Consider the following 19,491-nt stretch of genomic DNA (forward strand, 5'->3'; position numbering starts at 1 on the left):
TTTCACGACTTTGACGATAGCATGAGTATTATGCACCTCTTCTGCATCTTTGCTGCGGTTCAATTTACGAGCAATTGTGACGAGATAAAAGTACAGACGCATATGGTGTATACTTCATTTTAATCCTAGATAATTGACTTTTTCCTTGACTTCATTGTACAGCCTGTCTATTTCCTTTTTGAATTCTATATCGCGCGCTCAGGATAGAAATTTCTCAATCAATTAGTCTCAATCTCGGTAAAGTTTACTTCATATTACGCGACTAAGGAATTGGTGGCTCGGTACTTCGGTGCTTCGGAGCGGGAGTTCGTGAACTGCCGCCCCGAGCTGAATCAAAGTCATTCACAAACAGCTCCTTAAAACCCCTTCTATGGGCTTTGTATCTTTCGAAAGAGAATCGGAACGTTCTTTGGATTCTCGGAACAATCATCCTATCTGAATTTTCAAGATGTCTGCAACCGATCCCAAAGTTGCTCCTACCGAGCCCTCCACTGTCTCAGAGCATAGTTCTCTCAACGAGAAGACACATCCTTTTCCAGATCAAGATTTCAAGAAGCCCAGTAACGAAAGCTATGGTCCTTCCGCGCCGGATGGAGGTCTACAGGCATGGCTAGTGGTACTGGGCTCGTGGTGCTCACTCTTTTGTACATTTGGATGGATCAACAGTATGTGGCTGCACAACACAGGGGCGCGCGTCAACGTCAAGATCCTCAGACTAATTTGCGACTCTTTTGCCGACAGGCATCGGAACATTCCAGAGCTACTACGAGGAGTCCCTTCTAAAGCAGTATTCTGCCAGTACAATCTCATGGATTCCATCGCTCCAGATCTTTTTCATGTTCGCCATGGTATGACACCTCGTTTTCATCCTCTATTGTAACGAGACTGACCCAATTGATTGACAGGGTCCTATCGTCGGTCGATTATACGACAACTTCGGTCCCCGCTGGTTGATCCTTGGCGGCTCTGTTCTGCACGTCTTCGGTCTCATGATGGCCTCTATCTCGAAAGAATACTATCAAGTTCTCCTTTCCCAAGGTGTATGCAGTGCCATGGGGGTCTGTGCCATTTTCCAACCTTCAATGAACGTCCTACCAAGCTGGTTCGATAAGAAGCGTGGAGCTGCCTACGGGATTGTGTCAACGGGGTCGAGTCTAGGCGGCGTGATCTTCCCAATCATGGTCAGTCGCCTCATCAACGAAGTCGGATACGGCTGGGCCATGCGCGCTGCCGCTTTTCTGATATTGGGTCTGTTGTCGATTGCGATTCTTACGGTGCGATCCCGCGTTCCGCCTAGAAAGCAGGACTTGGATAAAAAGAGCCTCGTTCGGCCTTTCACGGAAACCAAGATGGTGCTGGTGGTTCTTGGGTTCATGCTTCTCACTTTTGGAATTTTCATCCCGATTAATTACTTGGTCGTGCAAGCTATGCATGCCGGTATGAGTTATAATCTCGCGCAGTACTTGATTCCCATGTTGAACGCAGCCAGGTGAGTCAAGACATCAACTCTCAAGCAAAGAAAATAACTAACCCAAGTCTCTCAGTCTCTTTGGTCGTATGATGGCTGGGATGCTCTCTGACAAAGTCGGTCCGTATAATATCTTCGTGACTGTTTGCATATTTGCAGGCATTCTGGTCCTTGGTGTCTGGATCCCGGCCACCGGCAACGCAGCCATCATTGTCTTTGCCTGTCTCTTTGGCTTTGCGTCGGGCGCATATGTCTCTCTCGCCGCTGCTTTGGTGGTTAAGATTTCACCTTTCCCAGAGATCGGCTACCGCACAGGCTTGTTATTCCTGTTCTCTTCCATCGGCGGCTTGACGACCAACCCGATTGCCGGCGCTATCTTAGCTCATGACAATGGCTCCTACACGGGTATGAAAGTGTTCGCTGGAGTTCTCTTGCTTGTGGGAAGCACTTCAGTGTTGGCAACTCGGCTCCATGAGACTGGGCTTGTTATCAAGGCTAAATTCTGATTCTTACATTCGGTGTTTACGGCTCCAGTATGGGGAATTGCAGATAGCTTTCTTCCCTGACATATACTTAGTAACTCTCATCTTTCAGACGAGGCATAGCTAATGATAGACAACTAATTCACCTTATTCTAACCGCTCACGAAATTCGTAAACGTAGCTTAGATAAAATGGGACCACATGTGGAACCCCCAAAAGCCAAGGAAATAATTGACCAAATCGCTTTCTGCCGCTGGAGGCTACTCTGATTCATATTCCGAAGAACCCTGATCGTCATCTTCTTCCTCGTTGACTCTCGTTCTTTTCGAGATGCCCGCTGTTTGCAGCGACCGGTGCCAATCCACCTCGCATCCAAGATCATCCCTTAAATTCCCCTCACAACATTCAAAGGTGAATTTCTCCGGATGATATTTGCGAGTGTCATCATTATTCAGTATCGCCAACGGTTCATCATTATCCGGAAAGAGGTCTTCATCCGGGTATGCATCTTCTGAGAAGATGTTAGTCGAATGTGATCAATGAAGAACAAAAAGTAGGTAAGAAAAGTAGGTGGATAGATGGCTGCAAGACTTACCGGGATGATATCGACAACTAGTCTTCGAGTTTTCTGTAACATCGAATTCTTGCTTGCAATTTCCACACCGTTCGTAGCGCGCAACAGGACGCTTGGTTCCTGCGATTTGTCCAGGGATGTGCTGGACAACAGAGCTGTCTACAAACAGCTCTTTCACGGCTTTTCTGTGTGCTGCTGGGATCTCACTGCAGATAGACATCAAAAGGGCGCGGATTCTCTCCTCGGAAGCCGTTTTGATCTCACGGTCGAGATTGAGCAATGCTGTAGCGACTGGTTTTTGGGATGGGCCCGGCATCTTGTTTTTTTCCCTGCTGGGTGTCTATTGAGAGGGTGTCTATTGAGGTGAAAAGGGGGTTCCAAAGTGAATGGGTTATTCGGAATTGACAGGTAAGATATCCGGCGCGTTGTTATCGCGATACGCGCGTTGCCCACCCGATCGTGGCATAGGGACCCTCAATCTCTTAAAGCTCATTCGGAGAAAAGCATAAAAGGACCGCATTCTTTGATTTAAAGCTTAATGTGCGATGTACAACATTGGCAATAACAATAAAAGCTACTAGCAGCCGAGTCATAGTACATCCCACTTGTAGAACCATGAAGATTTTCCGGAGCCAGAAGCGAATCGTTACCGTCATAGATCGAGACCAGGTCTGGAAGTTTAGCTTTCGATTTGGATAATAGGAACTATGTGGACATCTCAAGTAGGTGTATCTCGATACAAAAATATCGTCAAGGATTTACCGCCCCATAATGGCAATACTCTGCGCCAGATAATTCCAATCCGGAAAATCGAGCCAATTCAAATCCCAGTCATTGAGGTCGAGATACGCCTCATTTCCCGTAGTCGATCGCTCTTCAATCGCTCCAACAGGCGCATCTTGAACATTGAGATCCCCTTGATCAAGCGCTCCATGCGCTTGGCGAATCCTCAACGCTTTTCTCCTCAGCTGCACGAGCATCGGCCACTTCGGTCCCGGGTCCGGCCAAGAGGCATCATTCTCCGCTAAATCAAAACGTCGATTGACGCCGCGCCAAGCTTGTTTCACATGTGCGCCTGTCGGATAGACACACAGATGCCATAGGATATAGGTGAGGAGGTGGAACTGGGTATATGTAGAAGTAAGCCAGCGGAAGCTGTGCAGGAGCTTGTCGGTATGCATGTCTAGGCCGAGTTCGAGGGCGTTGACGGCCATTCCAAGAAGCTCGGCGGTTGCGGCTTGGTCGACGGATGATGAGGCCGCGCCTTGCATTTGTAGAATTTTTTGGCGCGTATGAATTTCGGCTTTAGCGACGAGGACTTGGGCGACCATCATGCCTTGGCGCTGGATTGGGATGTCCATGTCACCGTATTGGAGGTATCTCTCGTGGAGTCTTGTCTTTAGGTCTTTGATTAGTTGTTCTGCTGAGGCGCCGCGGGTATCGGAGGTGGCTCGCGTGAGTGGAATCCACATTTTGTTGATTTCGGTGATTATGAGGGAGAATGACATCTCTGTCCAACGAGCGTGGGGCTGGGCTGGATCTACAGAGTCTTCGGAGACGCTCAGGTCATCGATATTGGTTGGGAAATCTACGTCAGCGCCGAACTCTTTTTCGGCCACTGTTATTCCATGGTCCTCTGCCATTCGCGCATCGGTTGTGTAAAGAGTCCACCATAGGCGACGGCGGAGCTCGCACTCAAGTGGTTTTAATTTGAAGTATTTCCCGTCGCGGTGGAGGCCGATGGACTGGGCTGCTCGGATGGCTAAACCTCGGAGAGTAAATCCAGATCGGCCACTATTAGTATACCGCAGGCATGTCTGGGTCCAATTGTTAAAATCAAATCGACGACAATTTGATGCGAAAGCTCTTACCAGATAAATTGCCATGGCTTGTAATGAGGGCACTGTCGGGCAGTCCAGAAAGTTCGAGTGATGCATAGCAAGCTCTAAGCCCTGTTGGTATCGACGTAAATCTGCACGTATCTGCTCATTCTCGGGTTCATCTGAGCACCTGGCCGTGGTGGCACCAAAGAAGATAGCAAAAAGTAAACAGTGGATGTCCGGCTTTTGAGATTCGGGTCGACTGATGGCACCAAAGATGCGAGTGACTGTAGTCGGGATATGAAGAACCTTGAGAACGGGATCAACCCTGCTCACAAATGTATGCCACAGCATCGTGGCCTGCCACTGGTCTGGTTGAAGGGCTTTGAGGTCCATAGTGATCAGATGCGGATTCGTGATGATCCCATCGACTTTGAGTGGTGGAAATTTCCTCGGTGCACTTTTACCAGTGCTTGGTGATCCGATAGCAGATTGCAATTCTTTGTCCTTTTCCAGTACTCGTGATAGAAGCGGCTCATCGATATAGCTGCCGTCATTCACTAAAATCCCATGGTGACTCGGCTCGTCTTCTGGGGCCCTGCTACTTGGCAGCGAGCTTTTATGTTTTGAATCTGGAGGACGAGTTCCAATCGCAAGTGGAGCATTCCGCAGACTGGGTCCCGGACTTCCCAATGTCGCGATGGACCGTTCCAACTGTTCCAGTCGGGTCACCACGTCGGTCACTGTGGTCTTGGGAGGTCGACGCTTGACTCTCCTGGGACCAGGATACTGGCAAGTTACACCAAGTCGCACACATTTGCTGCAGGGAGCGCCCTTGTCACATCGAACTTTTCGCTCGTGACAACGCAGACACGACCGTTCCACGTTGTAGCGGCGTATTTGATCATCCATCGGGAGCGACGCGCAAGGTCGAGGCCGGAGACTAAACCCTAGAAGTAGATCTGCTTTTTTTTATATTCAGATGATCTAAGCGGCTCACGGTGGCAACTTGAACCGGCGAAGACAAGAATCGAGCAGTTCGGGCGTTCGGGGTCTGCTAAAGACCGAGGTACCAGCCAATCATAGGCCGTGAATGGTGACAAGTGGGTCCCTAATCGATGGGAATCGTATGCGTTGCATCTGAAGATTGGACTACTCACGAGGCCATTGATTTCCGTTAGAAGAGTTTGTGATATTTTGTTCCATGTTGTATCTTGTTTGATCTCTGCGGCTTGATACGGATGACCTCATCCCAAAGCTAGTCTTGTCGATCATGCTTGTGGCCCGCGCTAAAAAGATATGCCAAGCCAGATTTGACCAAACGAACCATATCAATCTGCAGATATGGATTGACGCATTAAGATCATGTGTTATTCAACAAGCATAAAGCTCCATCAACACCATACGCCCGGCCAATGAATGTTTCAACCGAACACCCAGACCCCCAAAAAAAAAAGGAAAGACAGTAAAGAAAAGAAAATTAACACAACAGAAACCATATAGGTCATTGAATCATGAGATGAGAAGGTCCCGTACACTCATACCTCGTCCCCTCGGTGCATCGGATCCACTTCTACTCCCCTCGGAGGAGCTGAGCTTAGTGCAGTTGGGCAAATGCTCAGTAATGGAGTCGGCCGTACCGCGGCGGTCTTGTGTCAACATGAGCAAAGCAGCGGACGCCTCATGATCCATGCCCTGGAACTCGGGGAGCTTGTCCATTGACATGTATGAAGGTCCCAGAGCCGGGCTGGGGAGCACCGAGGGCGCATCGGGCAAGGTGGGGGCCGATGGGACTCGGGGTGGGGAGAGAATGAGGGAGAAGTGCCCGACATTTGAGCACTTGGGGGTATGTATTCGGGAGAGGCAGAAGCCGAGTCAGAGTAGGAGTAAGCTGAGGAAAGAGGTCGTCTAGGAGGCTGCTGAATAGTGTCCATTCCTGTTTCGGCGATGAACTCCGGGGATGTGGGGGACGGTGGGGCGACTCGGTTGGTAGTGCCCGCCATCTTGAGATCTTGGATACACTGTTCCAGGTAATTGACATAGTCGATGCTAGCCTGTTAGAGTGAAAAGATTAGTTTGGTTTCTTTTATATTGTATGTACGGGTGTGGGTGGTGCAAAGTATAAAGTACCTGGAGAATAGCGAGTTTGTGCATGTCCTGGCCCTGACAGGCGGGGATCATATCCTTCAAGGTGCCGAATTCCTCATTCATTTTGGAACGTCGCCGCCTCTCGATCAAACTGTGGGCGGTCTTGCGAGCGATCTTGCGCCCCGCCGCACTCGTCGCACTGGGCTTCTTCTTTGTACTCGACGCATTTGTATTCTCTGCAGACGTTTGAGCCGCTGCCTTTCCATTCTCCTTGGGCTTGGCGGGTGATTTGGACACGGCCGGAGCCTTCGGTTTCATCTGAATAATCTTGCGTGTCCGTGTCGGGGGTGGTGGCAGTTCGAACTCATCGAGAGAACGCTTGGTACCAGCAGATCGAGATGAAGGAGCCCCCCCGGCCTTGAGCAGCCAGTTCGGGAGACGTCGGGGATGCTGGCACATAGGAAGGATCCGACCGAGAAGATCGACGACTGGCCGGATCGATAGCGGGACTGAGTGCCGCGGGAGGTAAAGCGAACGCATCGGAGCCATCAGGCTGGTCCTTGATGATGAACTCACCGGACATGGCAGGTGTTGGAGGAAATTGAGGAGACATGGTGACTAGGAGTTGCACAAGGGGGGGGGGGAATTTCCCCCAGGTCATCGTTATATAACAGTGCTACGATCACCAAGAGTGTCGCGTGCTTGAATCGCCCACGAGCACCAATCGAGGTCGCTGATTGGAGGACAGGGAAGGGGCCTCCTTTTGATAAGCTCGGGGAGACCCACGAGACTCCAGCAAATGCCCGTTCAGAATTTCCGCACGGGCTGACGATGGCTTTCAGTCGTCGGTACTTGTCTTTACATGCAACTGCAATAGTGAAATCAAGTACCTGGCGTGTGCGTTCCCTCGTCCAGAGTAGTAGCCCAGCACGTGCGCCGTGGACTCGTCCGCAATTTCTTTCCGCACGACATTCGCCATCATCTTTCGTCCCTGGTCCAGGTGATCGGCGAGGGGAAGTGCTGGGTTCACGTGCTCTCCTCAACTGAACGCGGCTTTTCCCGGCTTGTCCCGGTTCTTTGACTCTAGCGAGGAGAATCACCAAGTACCATCACCGTTATTGACCTGGGTATACTTCCGGGTGGATCCCGTGGCCCCTGTTGCGACCAGGGTGACTAATCACGCAGCTCAGATTCGGTTTACCCCGGCACTGCCTTGGAATGGCCCAATTAGCAATATAATGATCCTGAAATCATAGAGTGATACTTTAATCGTGCAATTTTATTGAAATCTTGCTCTGGAATTCACTTATAAGTCGATAGAGAATGGGAAAATATATAGACCCGAGTACTTTGTATCGAATAGACCTGCAGGAATATTGTCCAAATATCCTCGCTCGGATTCTCACCCACTATGAATTATTCCCCCATTTCACCCGCGATCTTCTCTGGGGCGCACCCCCGTCGTCGTGCTCATCACCACAAACAGAGAAAGCACACCCAATATCTGGTCCCATATCATCCGTCGGGTGGCTCGGCAGCTGCTGTGTTCTAGGTTTAGCAGGCGGTTACACGCACTTGCTACGATAGCATCTCACTAGGCCAAGTTGTGGGGTTGTGTGTTGAAAAGTTCTTCTATACCCAAACAGGACTAACCCTGTAAATCATACTACAGGGTGACCAAGGAATAAATGTAGGTTTTCTCACCGCCTTCCTCTCATGATAATATACCGCCTTACGAAATTAGTATATATGACGAAATCAGTACCTTTATTCTACAGCGTTGGCTCACAATAAGTGGTGTTTACATAAACTTAATATATTGGTTATTTACAAACTGCCAGCAGAATAATCGTGGAGACCTACATTTATTTCTTGGTCACCCTGTACTTCCTAAAGCTTGGCGCTCCGCTCGCGTGAAATTGATATAGCTATTCATTGCTCTCTATTTTCCCTTTCGCGTCCCCTCACCCAAGTCCGATTCGTAGGCTGAAACTGCCCATAATTCAAGCCAGCCCGTACTACATTCGTTCACATATCGCTAGAGGTACCTGCTCGCAAGAATCATCATGACACTTCCTTCCAGACAGAGTGACTTCGATGCCCGATATCTCCGCCGCCTGGTGGGGACTAGGATCACTACCATTGATGACTTCGATCTCCTAAAATAGCCGCCTGCTGTCTCTTTCTCCGCCATCTCTCCCTCTGCGGGGCCACCTCCTTTGGTCTTCCGTCCGGCCTCACTTACTATGGCCTCCTCCGCTACAGCCCCTACCCTTTCCTTCTCTGGTTCGCCCTCGCGAGGGATCAGCCGCTCATGGATCATCACAGAAAAACTCTCGGAGAGGGCTGTTCATCTCACCCAGAAAGATGTCGACATGGGCGTTGGTTCTCCTATGACAGTTGGCAAATTTCTGTGCCACCTAGAGGGGGACCCGACGCAGATAGCATTCATGCGAATATATTATCAGATTCCTATCACTAGGACGGAGGACGCTGATCTGGCTACACTAGCCCAATAAATCCAACCTCATGAGGTATGTGGTGAACTAGAAGCGTTTAGGTCATTGATGAGTCAAGGCTGTAGCTCTGTTCCACGTTTTCTTGGTTACTCTGAAAAAACGCAAAGGGAACATGATCTCGTTCCTGGTGGCTATGTCAAATACCTGGTATGGGAAAAGGTGCCTGGGGAGCCTCTTACAGAGGAATTTTTCTGGAGTTTGGATCCCCTTGTACGAGAGGATATCCGTGCCAAGTTTCGTGTTGCCTTTGAGTCAGTTTACGCAAACCCAAGATAGTAGACAGATGAAATGCTAATACAATCAACAGAGAGATGCTGCGTTGCGGTGTAAAACCACAGGAGTCGAGAATCTCGAAACTTATATATGATCAGTCCACTGGCAATGTGTACGTCAAGGAGTCTACACAATTTGGGACTACTTACTAATGATTTCAGTCGCATTTCGAGGCTTCGAAGAGGATGGCCAATCCGTGATAAACTTCAATGGTCAGACACCCGTTATGTCGCGTACAAGCTGGCTAAGCGACCCGACGAGAGGGATTGGCGTTCTCGCCCGGAGAAATGGGAGTTATGAAAGGTCAGCACTGTTGCAGTTAGTGAGCATCAGATAAATCATTATTCGCTGCTCTTCGTCAAAAGTGCTATGCAACTCGAGGGTTTGGTTCCTACCTAGAAAATAAGTGGGTTCTACTGGATCTCTTGAAGTCGTATTGTACAACTGTTGGCTCAAACTAATTTGCTTTGCTTCTCAGGTGAATTTAACCTGATTGAGACTCTCTAATGAGCACGAATCGAATTTCTAATCATTTGCCAAGAATGCACAAGGCTGACCTGATTTGACGATCTAGACGCACATGGGAGGACCGATTCGAAGATAGGAACAAACAGGGCCAAATCACACAAGGCGATCCTTATCGTGGGACAATCAAACTGCAGCACAACCACCCATGGACAAGCAGTGAACTAATTGCTATGCTATTTAATTCTCTGAGCAAGCTCAAGAGGCATGGCAAAGAAAGTGGCTCGTACAGAGACAATCTTCCTAAGACAGCCCGTTAATAATCAAAGCATATGGAGCGTCGAGTGTGCTCCGGTACTCCAATCATCTACCACATACGATAGGCGCGCGACAAACCCTCCTATTGCCTCTATCAGGCAGTGTCTCTTCCATGGAGGTTGTGATGCGTTGCATGAAGGACCACTTAAAAAAATACAGTGCGATGGGTTGTACGGAAATTGTGCGAGCACTCGAGTTGAGCCACCAAGAAGAACCCGCTGATGGCATGGACCTGGACGAGTACTACAGTATACCAAGCACAGCCCGGGAAAATGCAACGTCCCCTGGTCAAAGCCAAGCAGTGGCGTCGTCGGAATGGGGGAGCGCTGAGCTTGGCTGATGGTATGTGGTTAGGCTCAGCAAGAATCTACACAGAAAAGTCATAGCAGAGCTATAACACCTGTGATTCATCCAAATGCACTAATTTTCTGTTCCATCTCAATTGGGAATGGTGTCAAAAATAATGTACACAGTGTACGTGTTACGGTAGTATATTTCGGGTTAGGCCTAAACGGGCCGCGTGTAAGCTCGGAGATAGTGTGGGTCACCGATTGGGCTGTGCAAAGAAAATGTTTGCCTAGATGATCCAATGAAGCCCCTGATATGGGATGAGTGTTTGCAAACAATTCTGCTCCTCTATTCACAATTGAAGCAACCAGTAACATGCGCGCCCTGGGTGAATGATATCTCGGAAGAGGGTTCCTCCTAACTTGGGTCCAAAGATACTTCTTCAGTCACCCGGTTCCTCGCCGATTTGACCAACCCTCTCTCCGCTTCGAGAGCTCCCCTTGCGTGTCATGAAGCTCGTATCCTGGCTGATCGGCGGGATACTCAGTGCTTGCCATCTCATTCAGCCAGTATGCGCTGAGCACCTTCTCGAAGCGACTTCCCTTGTCCCCTGTTCCGAAAATGGGGTCATCGGCATCAATTATTTCAGTATCGTCTTCACGCCGTCAACGAGCAGTGTTACGCTCAGCTTCGATGGCACAATCAACTACTCCGGCTATGTGCTCTTCGATGTGGAAGTGCTGGTATACGGATACAGTGCAGTCAACACAACGATCGACCCATGTACACTTCCAACGGTTTCAGGGATCTGTCCCTTAAGCCTCACGGACTTGCAAATTGAGACAGCCACATTCTCGATGTCCAGTGATCTTGTCACTCAATTACCGAGTGAGTAGTGTCTACTTTGCTAAAGTACAATTGCTCATGCTTGCTGTTTCTTTAGACATCACGTACACCTTTCCCGATATCGACGCTCTCGTTCGCGTCAAGATGGTGTCCAATGGCACATCCGAGCAAATCTCCTGCATTGAAACGCGAATCTCCAATGGCAAAACAGTCGACCAAGGAGCTGTCGCCTGGGTACTTGCGATCATCACCGGTGTATGCATAATAACGTCCGTGTTTCTTTCAATTTCAGGCCACTCGACCAACACCACACATCTCAACTTCCGAACTCTTCTATTCTTGAACTTCATGCAGAGCCAGGCAATTCTTGGCATGGCTGCGGTGGAGTTCCCACCGATGGCCCAATCTTGGACCCAAATGTTCCAATGGACCATGGGCATCGTTCATGCCGAATTCCTGCAGACCATTTGCACGTGGTTCTTGCGGGCTACCGGCGGCACAGCGTCGACCTTGTTGAGTGAGTCTGGCAAGGAATCAGTCTACCTAGCGAAGCGATCAACAGAGGGCCTACATCGACTCATTCCCGAATCACCGATGCGACTGTCAACGGAACCGAAAAGACCGTCCGAGGGATCGAGCGCGTGGGTTATCGGGTCAACATTGAAACGACTGATATATTCATGACATCCTACATCGTTTTTTATTTCGTCGCCCTTTGCTTAATCGTTCTTATCTTACTCCTCAGTTTCGGCCTGCCCGCGATCGCTAAGAATGTGAACAACGCTAAGTTGAACCGCGCGGCCGGCGCTTGCACGGAACGGATAACCTTGATACGCGGTACAATTTATCGAATAGTATCCTTGGGATACCCGCAGATGAGTGTTCTCTGTCTGTGGGAAATCGTTCACAGAGACTCTTCTGCCGAAATTATCTGCGGAATCAGTATGTGGCTTGCAATGACTGGCGTCCTCTCCTTCGCGGGATTCAAAGTCTTCCAACGCGGTAAAGCATCTCGGTTCCTGGGCGGCAGCCCAGATTACACGCTCTATTCCGACCCTGTCTGTATGACCAAGTGGGGTTTCTTGTATATCAACTACCGAGCGCAGGCCTCTTGGTTCATGATCCCACTCATAGTCCACGCCGCCATTCGGGGCATGGTCATTGCATTCAGCCAGTCAAACTGGGTGGCACAATCCATTGTGCTTGTTATCCTGGAAGCAGGCATGCTGGCCGTAACAGCGATAGTGCGACCCTACATGGACAAAAAGGCAAACGGGTTTGCCATTACAGCCTGCGTGCTAAATTTTCTCAACGCAATTTTCCTCCTCGTCTTCTCCAACGTCTTCAATCAATCCCTCATGGTCGCTGCCATCATGAGCGTCGTCTGGTTCCTCTTTGGTGCCATATTTACCCTCGTCCTGCTGGTGTGGCTGTTGATCGGCCTTTACCGGGCCTTTGCAGTCACGGAATCCATCAACTATAAGCGCCTCTCCGACAATCTCTCCACCTTTCAACAGCCCGAGGATAGAATGGAGACTGAGCTCATGCCATTAGAGAAGATCTCCAGGGGGGATATCAGTCCTGTCTCTTCCCGGTGGAGAATTGATGAGTCGGAACATGCCAGATCGAACGAGGAACTGGGCGCTCACTGGCAGCCATCAAGATCACAGCGCGCCGAAGATGCGCCACCTGTTTTCAGCGAAAGGAGCCCCACGCCGAGGTCCTTGGATAACTTCATGGAACCGACGTTGCCGCTGATCCCTGGTAGTCCGGACAACCGGGGGCGAAGGTCTCCGCGATCTCCAGGCTAAACAGGGCGTGAAAGTCATGTATATTATCAACTTTAACTTTCTTGTAAATATTGTCTCGGACATTTCAAAAATGAAGTTTCTATTTCCCCAATGAAGAAGGGTATTAACAGATAATTATTGAGATTGACGCAAGAATAAAAGGTATAGTACACCTCTATCTTCGTGATATGGAAAGCCTTTCAATGAAGTTACACTTAGCCCAACCTTCCAAGTCAGCCTTATCATGCGGGTCTCGAAGGAGATCAATTTAGCCACAACCATGTGATTGAATCAGCCTAATCAATCACTTCCAAGCTGGCTCGGACATCTTACACTTGCTTACATATGAGGGTCTTGAGAACTCTTCAGAGTTTCCAAAAGCTACCTGGTAATGGATTGAAGAGCGTGGATGCTGATATTGTTGTGTGTTGTCGCTTTTGAAGGAAAAATGATGCGGCGATCACTGCCATTGCGGTCACTCAGCTCGCACGCGAAGTTCCTCAGTAGATGCTTTTTGTGTCTGTTCGCGAAAGTCATGAAAGGCATGTAGATTCACTAGACAATATCTTGAAAAAGTAATGAAAGCTACGCGGATTAGCTCACAAATGATCACAAATGGTCACAAATGAAATCAAGCAGATTATATTATGATTCTTTGAGCAATCATTTCTGAGCTCATCACTAACTGGGCAAAAAGAAACAAAAATTCGCTGATTTGCAGGTATCTAAATCCAAACCCCCCATGCACCAAAGATCTTTCAAGAAGATAATATATTTACTTCTCTTCCCCTAATCACTCGAAGTCGCTCGGCACGCAATTAGCCTTGCAGTGCAAATATTCTTGCCAACTATTATACTCAGTCAATGTGATCTCTCTTCCAAGGCTCTAGATAGTACTTACCAGTACTTGTCATCTTCAGGCATGGCAATGGTGCATGTTTGAGATTGCAAGGAACACAACTCATTGCAGTGGTTGATGTGCTTGATATGGTTGGGCACATGCTTCACTTTCGGGACATTCTTGGAGTGAATCTGCTGACGGCTATCCGTAATGGTACCCTTCCTGATCGTGGCCAAGCCCGTAGTCAAGGATGTCCTGCCAACGGTGCCAGTGGTGGTAGCATTGTCGGCACCAGTTGCGTTGGTGGGAACCTGGACCGCGATGCGAGCACCGTGGTATGGGCCAGACAGATAGGGCATAGCGGCAGCAGAGCCAGCTAGGGCAACGACACAGAGGCCGACCAAATTTGTAAGCTGCATGGTGATGTGGAGTAGATTGATGATCGGTAGATCTGAGGTTAGGATGTAGGCCTTGACAGGATGAGAGTCGCGAGTGGAATAATTGGGGTCCACTGTGGGATGATCGCTTTATATGTATGACTCCCTGGCGAACGTTAATTCTTGGTGGCTGGTTTGAAAACTTCCGGCCCTTTTTGACAGCCTCCTGGATTGTACAAATGTTACAATAGGTAAATGTATGGTGAGCGGCACGTTCGATCTCCACGCTCCGGCATTCCACATTCCTGGGGGTGGCGCGAGGGCGTCCATCATCTGTCATTGACGGACTTCAGACTGTATTAAACGGAGTCGGTAGTGACGAGATGTAGCCAGTCATTCTGGGAAGAGACCAATTGAGTACTCATAGGTAGTAAATATCACCACTTTAACCTGTGTACCACAACGTTAATGGTGTATCGGATGTCAACCTACTTTGTTGGCCTTACATTCCAGAGCGCGTATATGGATGTATGTATCATGCCAGTTGCAAGAAAACAGGTATGGGTAAAAAATAAGCTTGGCCTTGCTCAATTTCGGAGAAAACTCACATCCCTGGGAGAGGCCCTTCTAAATGACGGGGTGGCGTTAACTACATCCGCCTCCCCACACGACAAGAATGGCGCCCCGAAGCTTCTCTCGACGCGTTTCAGCTCCAGAATCGAATTGTGGATCGAACCCCTCTCGTTCCTCTACGTTCTGATTCTAAATTCAGCCCTTGCTTCCTATCAGTGCGTGCATGCCTTCCCGATGAGAGGCACCAGACTAGCGATTTCTGGCTTTGATAGGATTCATGTTCTATTTCTCTACTAGTTTGCATAATCTATACAACAATGTTATATACTTTCGAGAGACTCATGATATTCAAGAAAACAATCTCTGCATCATGATCTGACCAAAATTCTTCTCGGCAGGTGACTCATCCATGCGCAAGATACGATTGCCGGCCCTGGCACTCAGCCAAAGGCCGTGATCACTCGAGCTCTCCTCATCACCGTCAATCTTGTGGCGATTGCGACGATCAATCACACACATACCACGAGTCCATTGACCCGTCGTCTCGACACGAATATCTTCGGGCGAAGTAGACGAGGCAGCCCACTTGGGGTCCGTGGATGTCAGGGCATACCAAACACAGACGGGGTCGTGAAGACTCAGCTGAGCGTCATCACCAACGTGGCCACGATGAAGTCTCTCCAAGGTACGGAAAGTGTGGCCCATGAAGGCATCGACCCATTCAGCCAGCGGAGAGCCAGACTCAAGCAGTGGGGTCACGGCCTTGCGGAACTCGCCTCTAGAGATATTGTGACGCAGGGTAATATCTAGCGGGAACAGCCGCAGAGTCAATTGGCGACTCAGCTTCTTAGGGTACGGTGGGAGCACAGGGCTCTGAGTGGGTGGCAGAGTGGAGTTGGGGTTGGGTGATGTGAGGGCGAACACCCGGGCAGCGGCAAAGGCATCTGCATATGCATTGAACTCGCCGACTGGAGTGACCTGATGGATTTGGTCAATTTGAGCTTTCGATAGGGACTATTGTCCTGTACTCACGTTACCGGGCTGGTAGATAGTGCCGCCCATGACGACCACTTCCTTCACGCGGAGAAAAGCCTCAGGGTCTTCTGCAGATGCCAGCGCCAGGTTTGTAAGGGGTCCGACGGCCACCAGAGTCACGGTATCTGGGTCGTTCTCGCGCAGTACCCGAAGGATCTCCTTGTGGGCAGGAAGCTTCGAAGGAATGAACAATTGAGGGCTGGTCCCCGTCTGGACACTCTCGATACCATCGGGATCAGTGGCTGGGTCGAACAGATGCTCCCAAGCTTGGCTAGGTGTAAGATGCGGGTGCTATAAGAAATAGTTAGCTAGGTGGTTTGTTGATCTAGAAATTAGGCAGCGAGTAACATACGCTGGCGTGAATGCCTCCGAGGCCGTCAGTGCCATCTGTGGGGTGAGTGTTAGAAGGTACATGGCGCCAAGGCAGGTCGACATACGGAAGTAATCAGCCAACATTTTCTGGTCCTCTAGAGGATCTTCGGCGCCTACAGCAACAACTGGCCGGCAAGCACGGAGGGCGCCGAAGCCTTCAGGACGACCGTTCTGGCGACGCCACTCGATCTCGCGCTCCAAGATATGGAACATGGAAACTGCATTGCGCAGACAGCTAATAGCACCTGTAAGCACAGACTCAATTAGCTTTCATGGGCTCGGAACCCACTTTTTGACCTCGATGTTGCCAAAAGTCAACGAGACGAGCAAGAGTTCGACCTCCTCCGGCTTGGCGGACAAGGCCAGGAGAAGAGCAAGGATGTCATCGATACCCTTGTTCGCATGTGATTAATACGCCATTCGTCTATCACGGAAGATGACCTACGGGGTCGGTATCAAGAATGATCTTGTTTGCCATGGCGGGGAGGTGATATGAAGGTGGGGGAGCTTATCGAGTACAAACTTTCCCCTGTGAGGAGCGCCATCAGTAATCTGCTATCACTAATCTCGATTTATACCTCAGGCACCATACGGGGCCACATCATCTCTCGACTTTTGACCAGTACACAACTCAGCTCTATAGATCGTCATTCTTTGCTTTTCTACACCCCGGTAATTTGGATATCCGTGCACCGGGGATACGCGTAGATGCATCTCGGCATTTCCATCCCGACTCCTCGTGGCGGGCGCGAGGGCGCCTGCAAGGGATAATTAGATTCCCTGCCGGATCGACGCGATTCATCATTAAAGCAAAAGGTAAGACACGCCCAGGATGCCCAGGATGTCCGGAAGGTGCTTGCAACGAATCACACATCCGTGGCCGCGTAGATATAGTCGACGGGGAATTGAGACAGGATGGAGACGTGGCCTGTTCGCGCTTCCCCCCATTTGTGTAGCTCCTCCAGCTTTTGGCTCAAGAGTCTGGGCTTAGTATTACCACTGTGGTATTTAAGGGGGGGGAGAACCACAAGGGCAACGACATAATGGATAGGGGGCTTGTTTGGAGCTACAATCAATGAGTCGCTTGCACCTGAACACTATTTCTTCCAGGAAATCATAAAAGAGAGTATGCAAAACATTAAGGAAACGAAGAAAAACACACGGTAAATCTGGTGCACAGTGTGGCCGTGCACCCCAGTACGGAGTAATACGTGGTCGGTACCGTACCGGAGCCCCCTCGGATCCTCAGCGTGTCCTTTTCTGGCTCTTCCTTCTTCTCGTCTCTCCTTGGCTTGACGTTCCTTTTCGAGGCCACTGTCCTTTTTCTTTTCTGCACGGCGTGCTCATCGCTGAGCATTGACTCCTTTTGGCCGTTTCTTCACGACCTCCCACGTCCAAGCGCAATCTTCTTGCCAGCCGACGTCGCAACGACACCTCCCTATTTCCTGCCGCGAATTCGTTCGTCTTGGACGCCGGCGAAAGAACAGTCGCCGCATCGTAAACGGTCAAAGCAATTTCAATCCCGGATAATCTTTCACACTGGCTCTGACCTGAAGCTTTTCACCCCCCAACAACCTTGCTCTTCGCCTCCCGTGTACCACCTCTTCGGTTTACGGTTGCGCGTGCCCAGACTCTGGTCCGTGTGCGCAATTGTCCTACTTCGCATTGAACCCGTGACTGGTGGAACAGAGTGATCGCTACGCCTTCCTCGTTGCGGAGGCCACGTTTCGACAGTATGTTCTCGATCCGAAACAGGTGGATGAAGAGTAAGGTTGCTGATATACCCATAGTCAATATGACCATGAATCCCTATCTCAGCTGGGCCATCCTGCTCGTTGTGGCCGGTGGTCTTGGCTGGTACTACACCAACGGCCAAGCCCCGAAGGCCAAAACCGCCATCCGTACCGCGGTCGAGAAGACCGAGGCCGTTGTTGCGCCGGCCAAGAAGCAAAAGGCACGGAAGCCCAAGGCTGCCGAGCCGGCCAAGAAGTCCGAGGTGAAGACTGTGATTTCTCCCCCGACCACCGAGGATGAGCAGCCGGACGAGGATGTCGACCACAAGGAGATGGCCCGTCGCATGGCCGCCATGAAAAATGGCACTCCTCTGCCCGCCGCCCCCTCCGCCAAGAGCCAGAAGAAGAAGCAAAAGAAGGCTACTCAGCTCGAGAGTGGATCCCACGCTTCCTCTACCACCGGTGCTGAGGCCGACGATGACCTCTCCTCCGTTCCCTCCCCCCCAGGTGAACGCCGCCTCCTCGGCCGGCTACGTGTCCGACATGCTGGAGGCCCCCGCCGCCGGAGCTTCGGTGCTCCGCGTGACTGGCAACATGGAGAGTGAGCCTAAGAAGCAAAAGGTGCAGTCCTTCAAGCAGGTGGAGACCAAGAAGCAGCGCCAGCAGCGTCTCAAGAACGAGGCGCGGAAGGAGCAGGTTCAGGAGGCCGAGGCCGAGCGCCGGAAGCTGCTTGAGAAACAGCTGCACACCGCTCGCGAGTCCGAGCGTCGCGAGACTGCTCGCTCACAGGCCCCTACCAGTAACGCCTGGCAGACCAAGGCTGCACCCAAGACCAACGGTGCTTCGCAGCCTCCTGCGGCTGCTCCCGTTGCCGCCCCGCAGCTTCTCGACACCTTTGAGCCCTCCGCGGGCGCTCCCCAGAAGAAGTGGTCCCAGAACCTCCCTTCGGAGGAAGAGCAGATGCGCATTCTGGGCGCCTCGGGCTCCCAGGTTGACGACGAGTGGACCACTGTCCCCAGCAAGAAGACCAAGAAGAAGGGTGGCAAGGCCGACGAAAGCGAGACTAGTGCCTCCGAGTCTCAGCCTGCCCCTGTGGCTTCTATGGCTGCTCCCGAGCCTCGCGTAACCGTGACGCCGACCTACATTCCCGACATTCTGCGCTCTCGCGAGAAGGGCCACCCGCTGGACTCGGACTGGACTGCTTGATTTCCTCCTACAGCTTCCACCTTCCCCGTCTGGATGCCGTTTCTCTCTTCACCTCGACTTGTATTTATTACTGATTGTCTTGATTTCTTTTGGCGTTTCGGGTGTGTCGCATAATACCAGCACCCTCTCCTCGCGAGAAGCAGGGTTGCTCGCACAGATTGTGGAGTGTTGAAGAACCAAAAGCACCATGGAGCTGTACTTGCGCATGTATCACAATCAAATCATTCCTAGGGACAAGTCAAGGGAGATCGTAGGTCGAGTAGATCGTCTTGTTTGTGTACGACGTCACATAGTTACTCAAAACGGGCTAGCGCCAAGTTCCGGGCAGCGTGGCCTGAAGAGAGACACCTTTGTGTATACAGGCTCCACCTTGACTACCTTTAGCTACCTTTACTGTTTACACTCCTTCAATTCCCAACTTCC

General features: G+C 50.5%; 9 protein-coding genes across 9 annotated transcripts; 4 read left to right on the forward strand and 5 right to left on the reverse strand.

Annotated features, from left to right (window-relative positions):
• Nucleotides 1-448: 448 nt before the first annotated feature.
• N7477_002643 (MCT family MFS transporter) lies at nucleotides 449-1,974 on the forward strand (the record flags this gene model as incomplete). Its single annotated transcript, XM_056964306.1, has 4 exons — nucleotides 449-665; nucleotides 742-848; nucleotides 906-1,489; nucleotides 1,545-1,974. 4 exons carry the CDS (start codon nucleotides 449-451, stop codon nucleotides 1,972-1,974), a joined length of 1,338 nt encoding a protein of 445 aa, XP_056824259.1.
• Nucleotides 1,975-2,210: 236 nt separating this feature from the next.
• Nucleotides 2,211-2,840, reverse strand: N7477_002644 (uncharacterized protein; the record flags this gene model as incomplete). The annotated part of the gene is made up of 2 exons (XM_056964307.1): nucleotides 2,211-2,461; nucleotides 2,546-2,840. The coding sequence occupies 2 exons, from the start codon at nucleotides 2,838-2,840 to the stop codon at nucleotides 2,211-2,213; spliced, it is 546 nt and encodes a 181-aa protein (XP_056824260.1).
• Nucleotides 2,841-3,282: 442 nt separating this feature from the next.
• N7477_002645 (Zn(II)2Cys6 transcription factor) lies at nucleotides 3,283-5,256 on the reverse strand (the record flags this gene model as incomplete). Its single annotated transcript, XM_056964308.1, has 2 exons — nucleotides 3,283-4,341; nucleotides 4,396-5,256. The coding sequence occupies 2 exons, from the start codon at nucleotides 5,254-5,256 to the stop codon at nucleotides 3,283-3,285; spliced, it is 1,920 nt and encodes a 639-aa protein (XP_056824261.1).
• A 1,137-nt stretch (nucleotides 5,257-6,393) lies between these two features.
• On the reverse strand, nucleotides 6,394-6,981 carry N7477_002646 (basic helix-loop-helix domain-containing protein; the record flags this gene model as incomplete). Its single annotated transcript, XM_056964309.1, has 1 exon — nucleotides 6,394-6,981. The coding sequence occupies one exon, from the start codon at nucleotides 6,979-6,981 to the stop codon at nucleotides 6,394-6,396; it is 588 nt and encodes a 195-aa protein (XP_056824262.1).
• Nucleotides 6,982-8,961: 1,980 nt separating this feature from the next.
• N7477_002647 (uncharacterized protein) lies at nucleotides 8,962-9,524 on the forward strand (the record flags this gene model as incomplete). The annotated part of the gene is made up of 4 exons (XM_056964310.1): nucleotides 8,962-8,966; nucleotides 9,017-9,202; nucleotides 9,259-9,336; nucleotides 9,386-9,524. The coding sequence occupies 4 exons, from the start codon at nucleotides 8,962-8,964 to the stop codon at nucleotides 9,522-9,524; spliced, it is 408 nt and encodes a 135-aa protein (XP_056824263.1).
• Nucleotides 9,525-10,804: 1,280 nt separating this feature from the next.
• Nucleotides 10,805-12,952, forward strand: N7477_002648 (transient receptor potential ion channel family protein; the record flags this gene model as incomplete). The annotated part of the gene is made up of 3 exons (XM_056964311.1): nucleotides 10,805-11,183; nucleotides 11,239-11,658; nucleotides 11,706-12,952. 3 exons carry the CDS (start codon nucleotides 10,805-10,807, stop codon nucleotides 12,950-12,952), a joined length of 2,046 nt encoding a protein of 681 aa, XP_056824264.1.
• Nucleotides 12,953-13,724: 772 nt separating this feature from the next.
• On the reverse strand, nucleotides 13,725-14,191 carry N7477_002649 (uncharacterized protein; the record flags this gene model as incomplete). The annotated part of the gene is made up of 2 exons (XM_056964312.1): nucleotides 13,725-13,779; nucleotides 13,833-14,191. The coding sequence occupies 2 exons, from the start codon at nucleotides 14,189-14,191 to the stop codon at nucleotides 13,725-13,727; spliced, it is 414 nt and encodes a 137-aa protein (XP_056824265.1).
• Nucleotides 14,192-15,070: 879 nt separating this feature from the next.
• N7477_002650 (putative nucleoside hydrolase) lies at nucleotides 15,071-16,607 on the reverse strand (the record flags this gene model as incomplete). The annotated part of the gene is made up of 6 exons (XM_056964313.1): nucleotides 15,071-15,700; nucleotides 15,755-16,048; nucleotides 16,110-16,144; nucleotides 16,195-16,364; nucleotides 16,419-16,522; nucleotides 16,575-16,607. 6 exons carry the CDS (start codon nucleotides 16,605-16,607, stop codon nucleotides 15,071-15,073), a joined length of 1,266 nt encoding a protein of 421 aa, XP_056824266.1.
• Nucleotides 16,608-17,924: 1,317 nt separating this feature from the next.
• On the forward strand, nucleotides 17,925-19,068 carry N7477_002651 (uncharacterized protein; the record flags this gene model as incomplete). The annotated part of the gene is given in 2 exon segments (XM_056964314.1): nucleotides 17,925-18,353; nucleotides 18,370-19,068. The coding sequence occupies 2 exon segments, from the start codon at nucleotides 17,925-17,927 to the stop codon at nucleotides 19,066-19,068; spliced, it is 1,128 nt and encodes a 375-aa protein (XP_056824267.1).
• Nucleotides 19,069-19,491: the final 423 nt, after the last annotated feature.

This window comes from Penicillium maclennaniae (genome assembly GCF_028827695.1).
Source record: "Penicillium maclennaniae strain IBT 15551 chromosome Unknown utg000003l:1.0-5670915.0:1.0-5674809.0, whole genome shotgun sequence".
NCBI lineage: Eukaryota > Fungi > Ascomycota > Eurotiomycetes > Eurotiales > Aspergillaceae > Penicillium > Penicillium maclennaniae.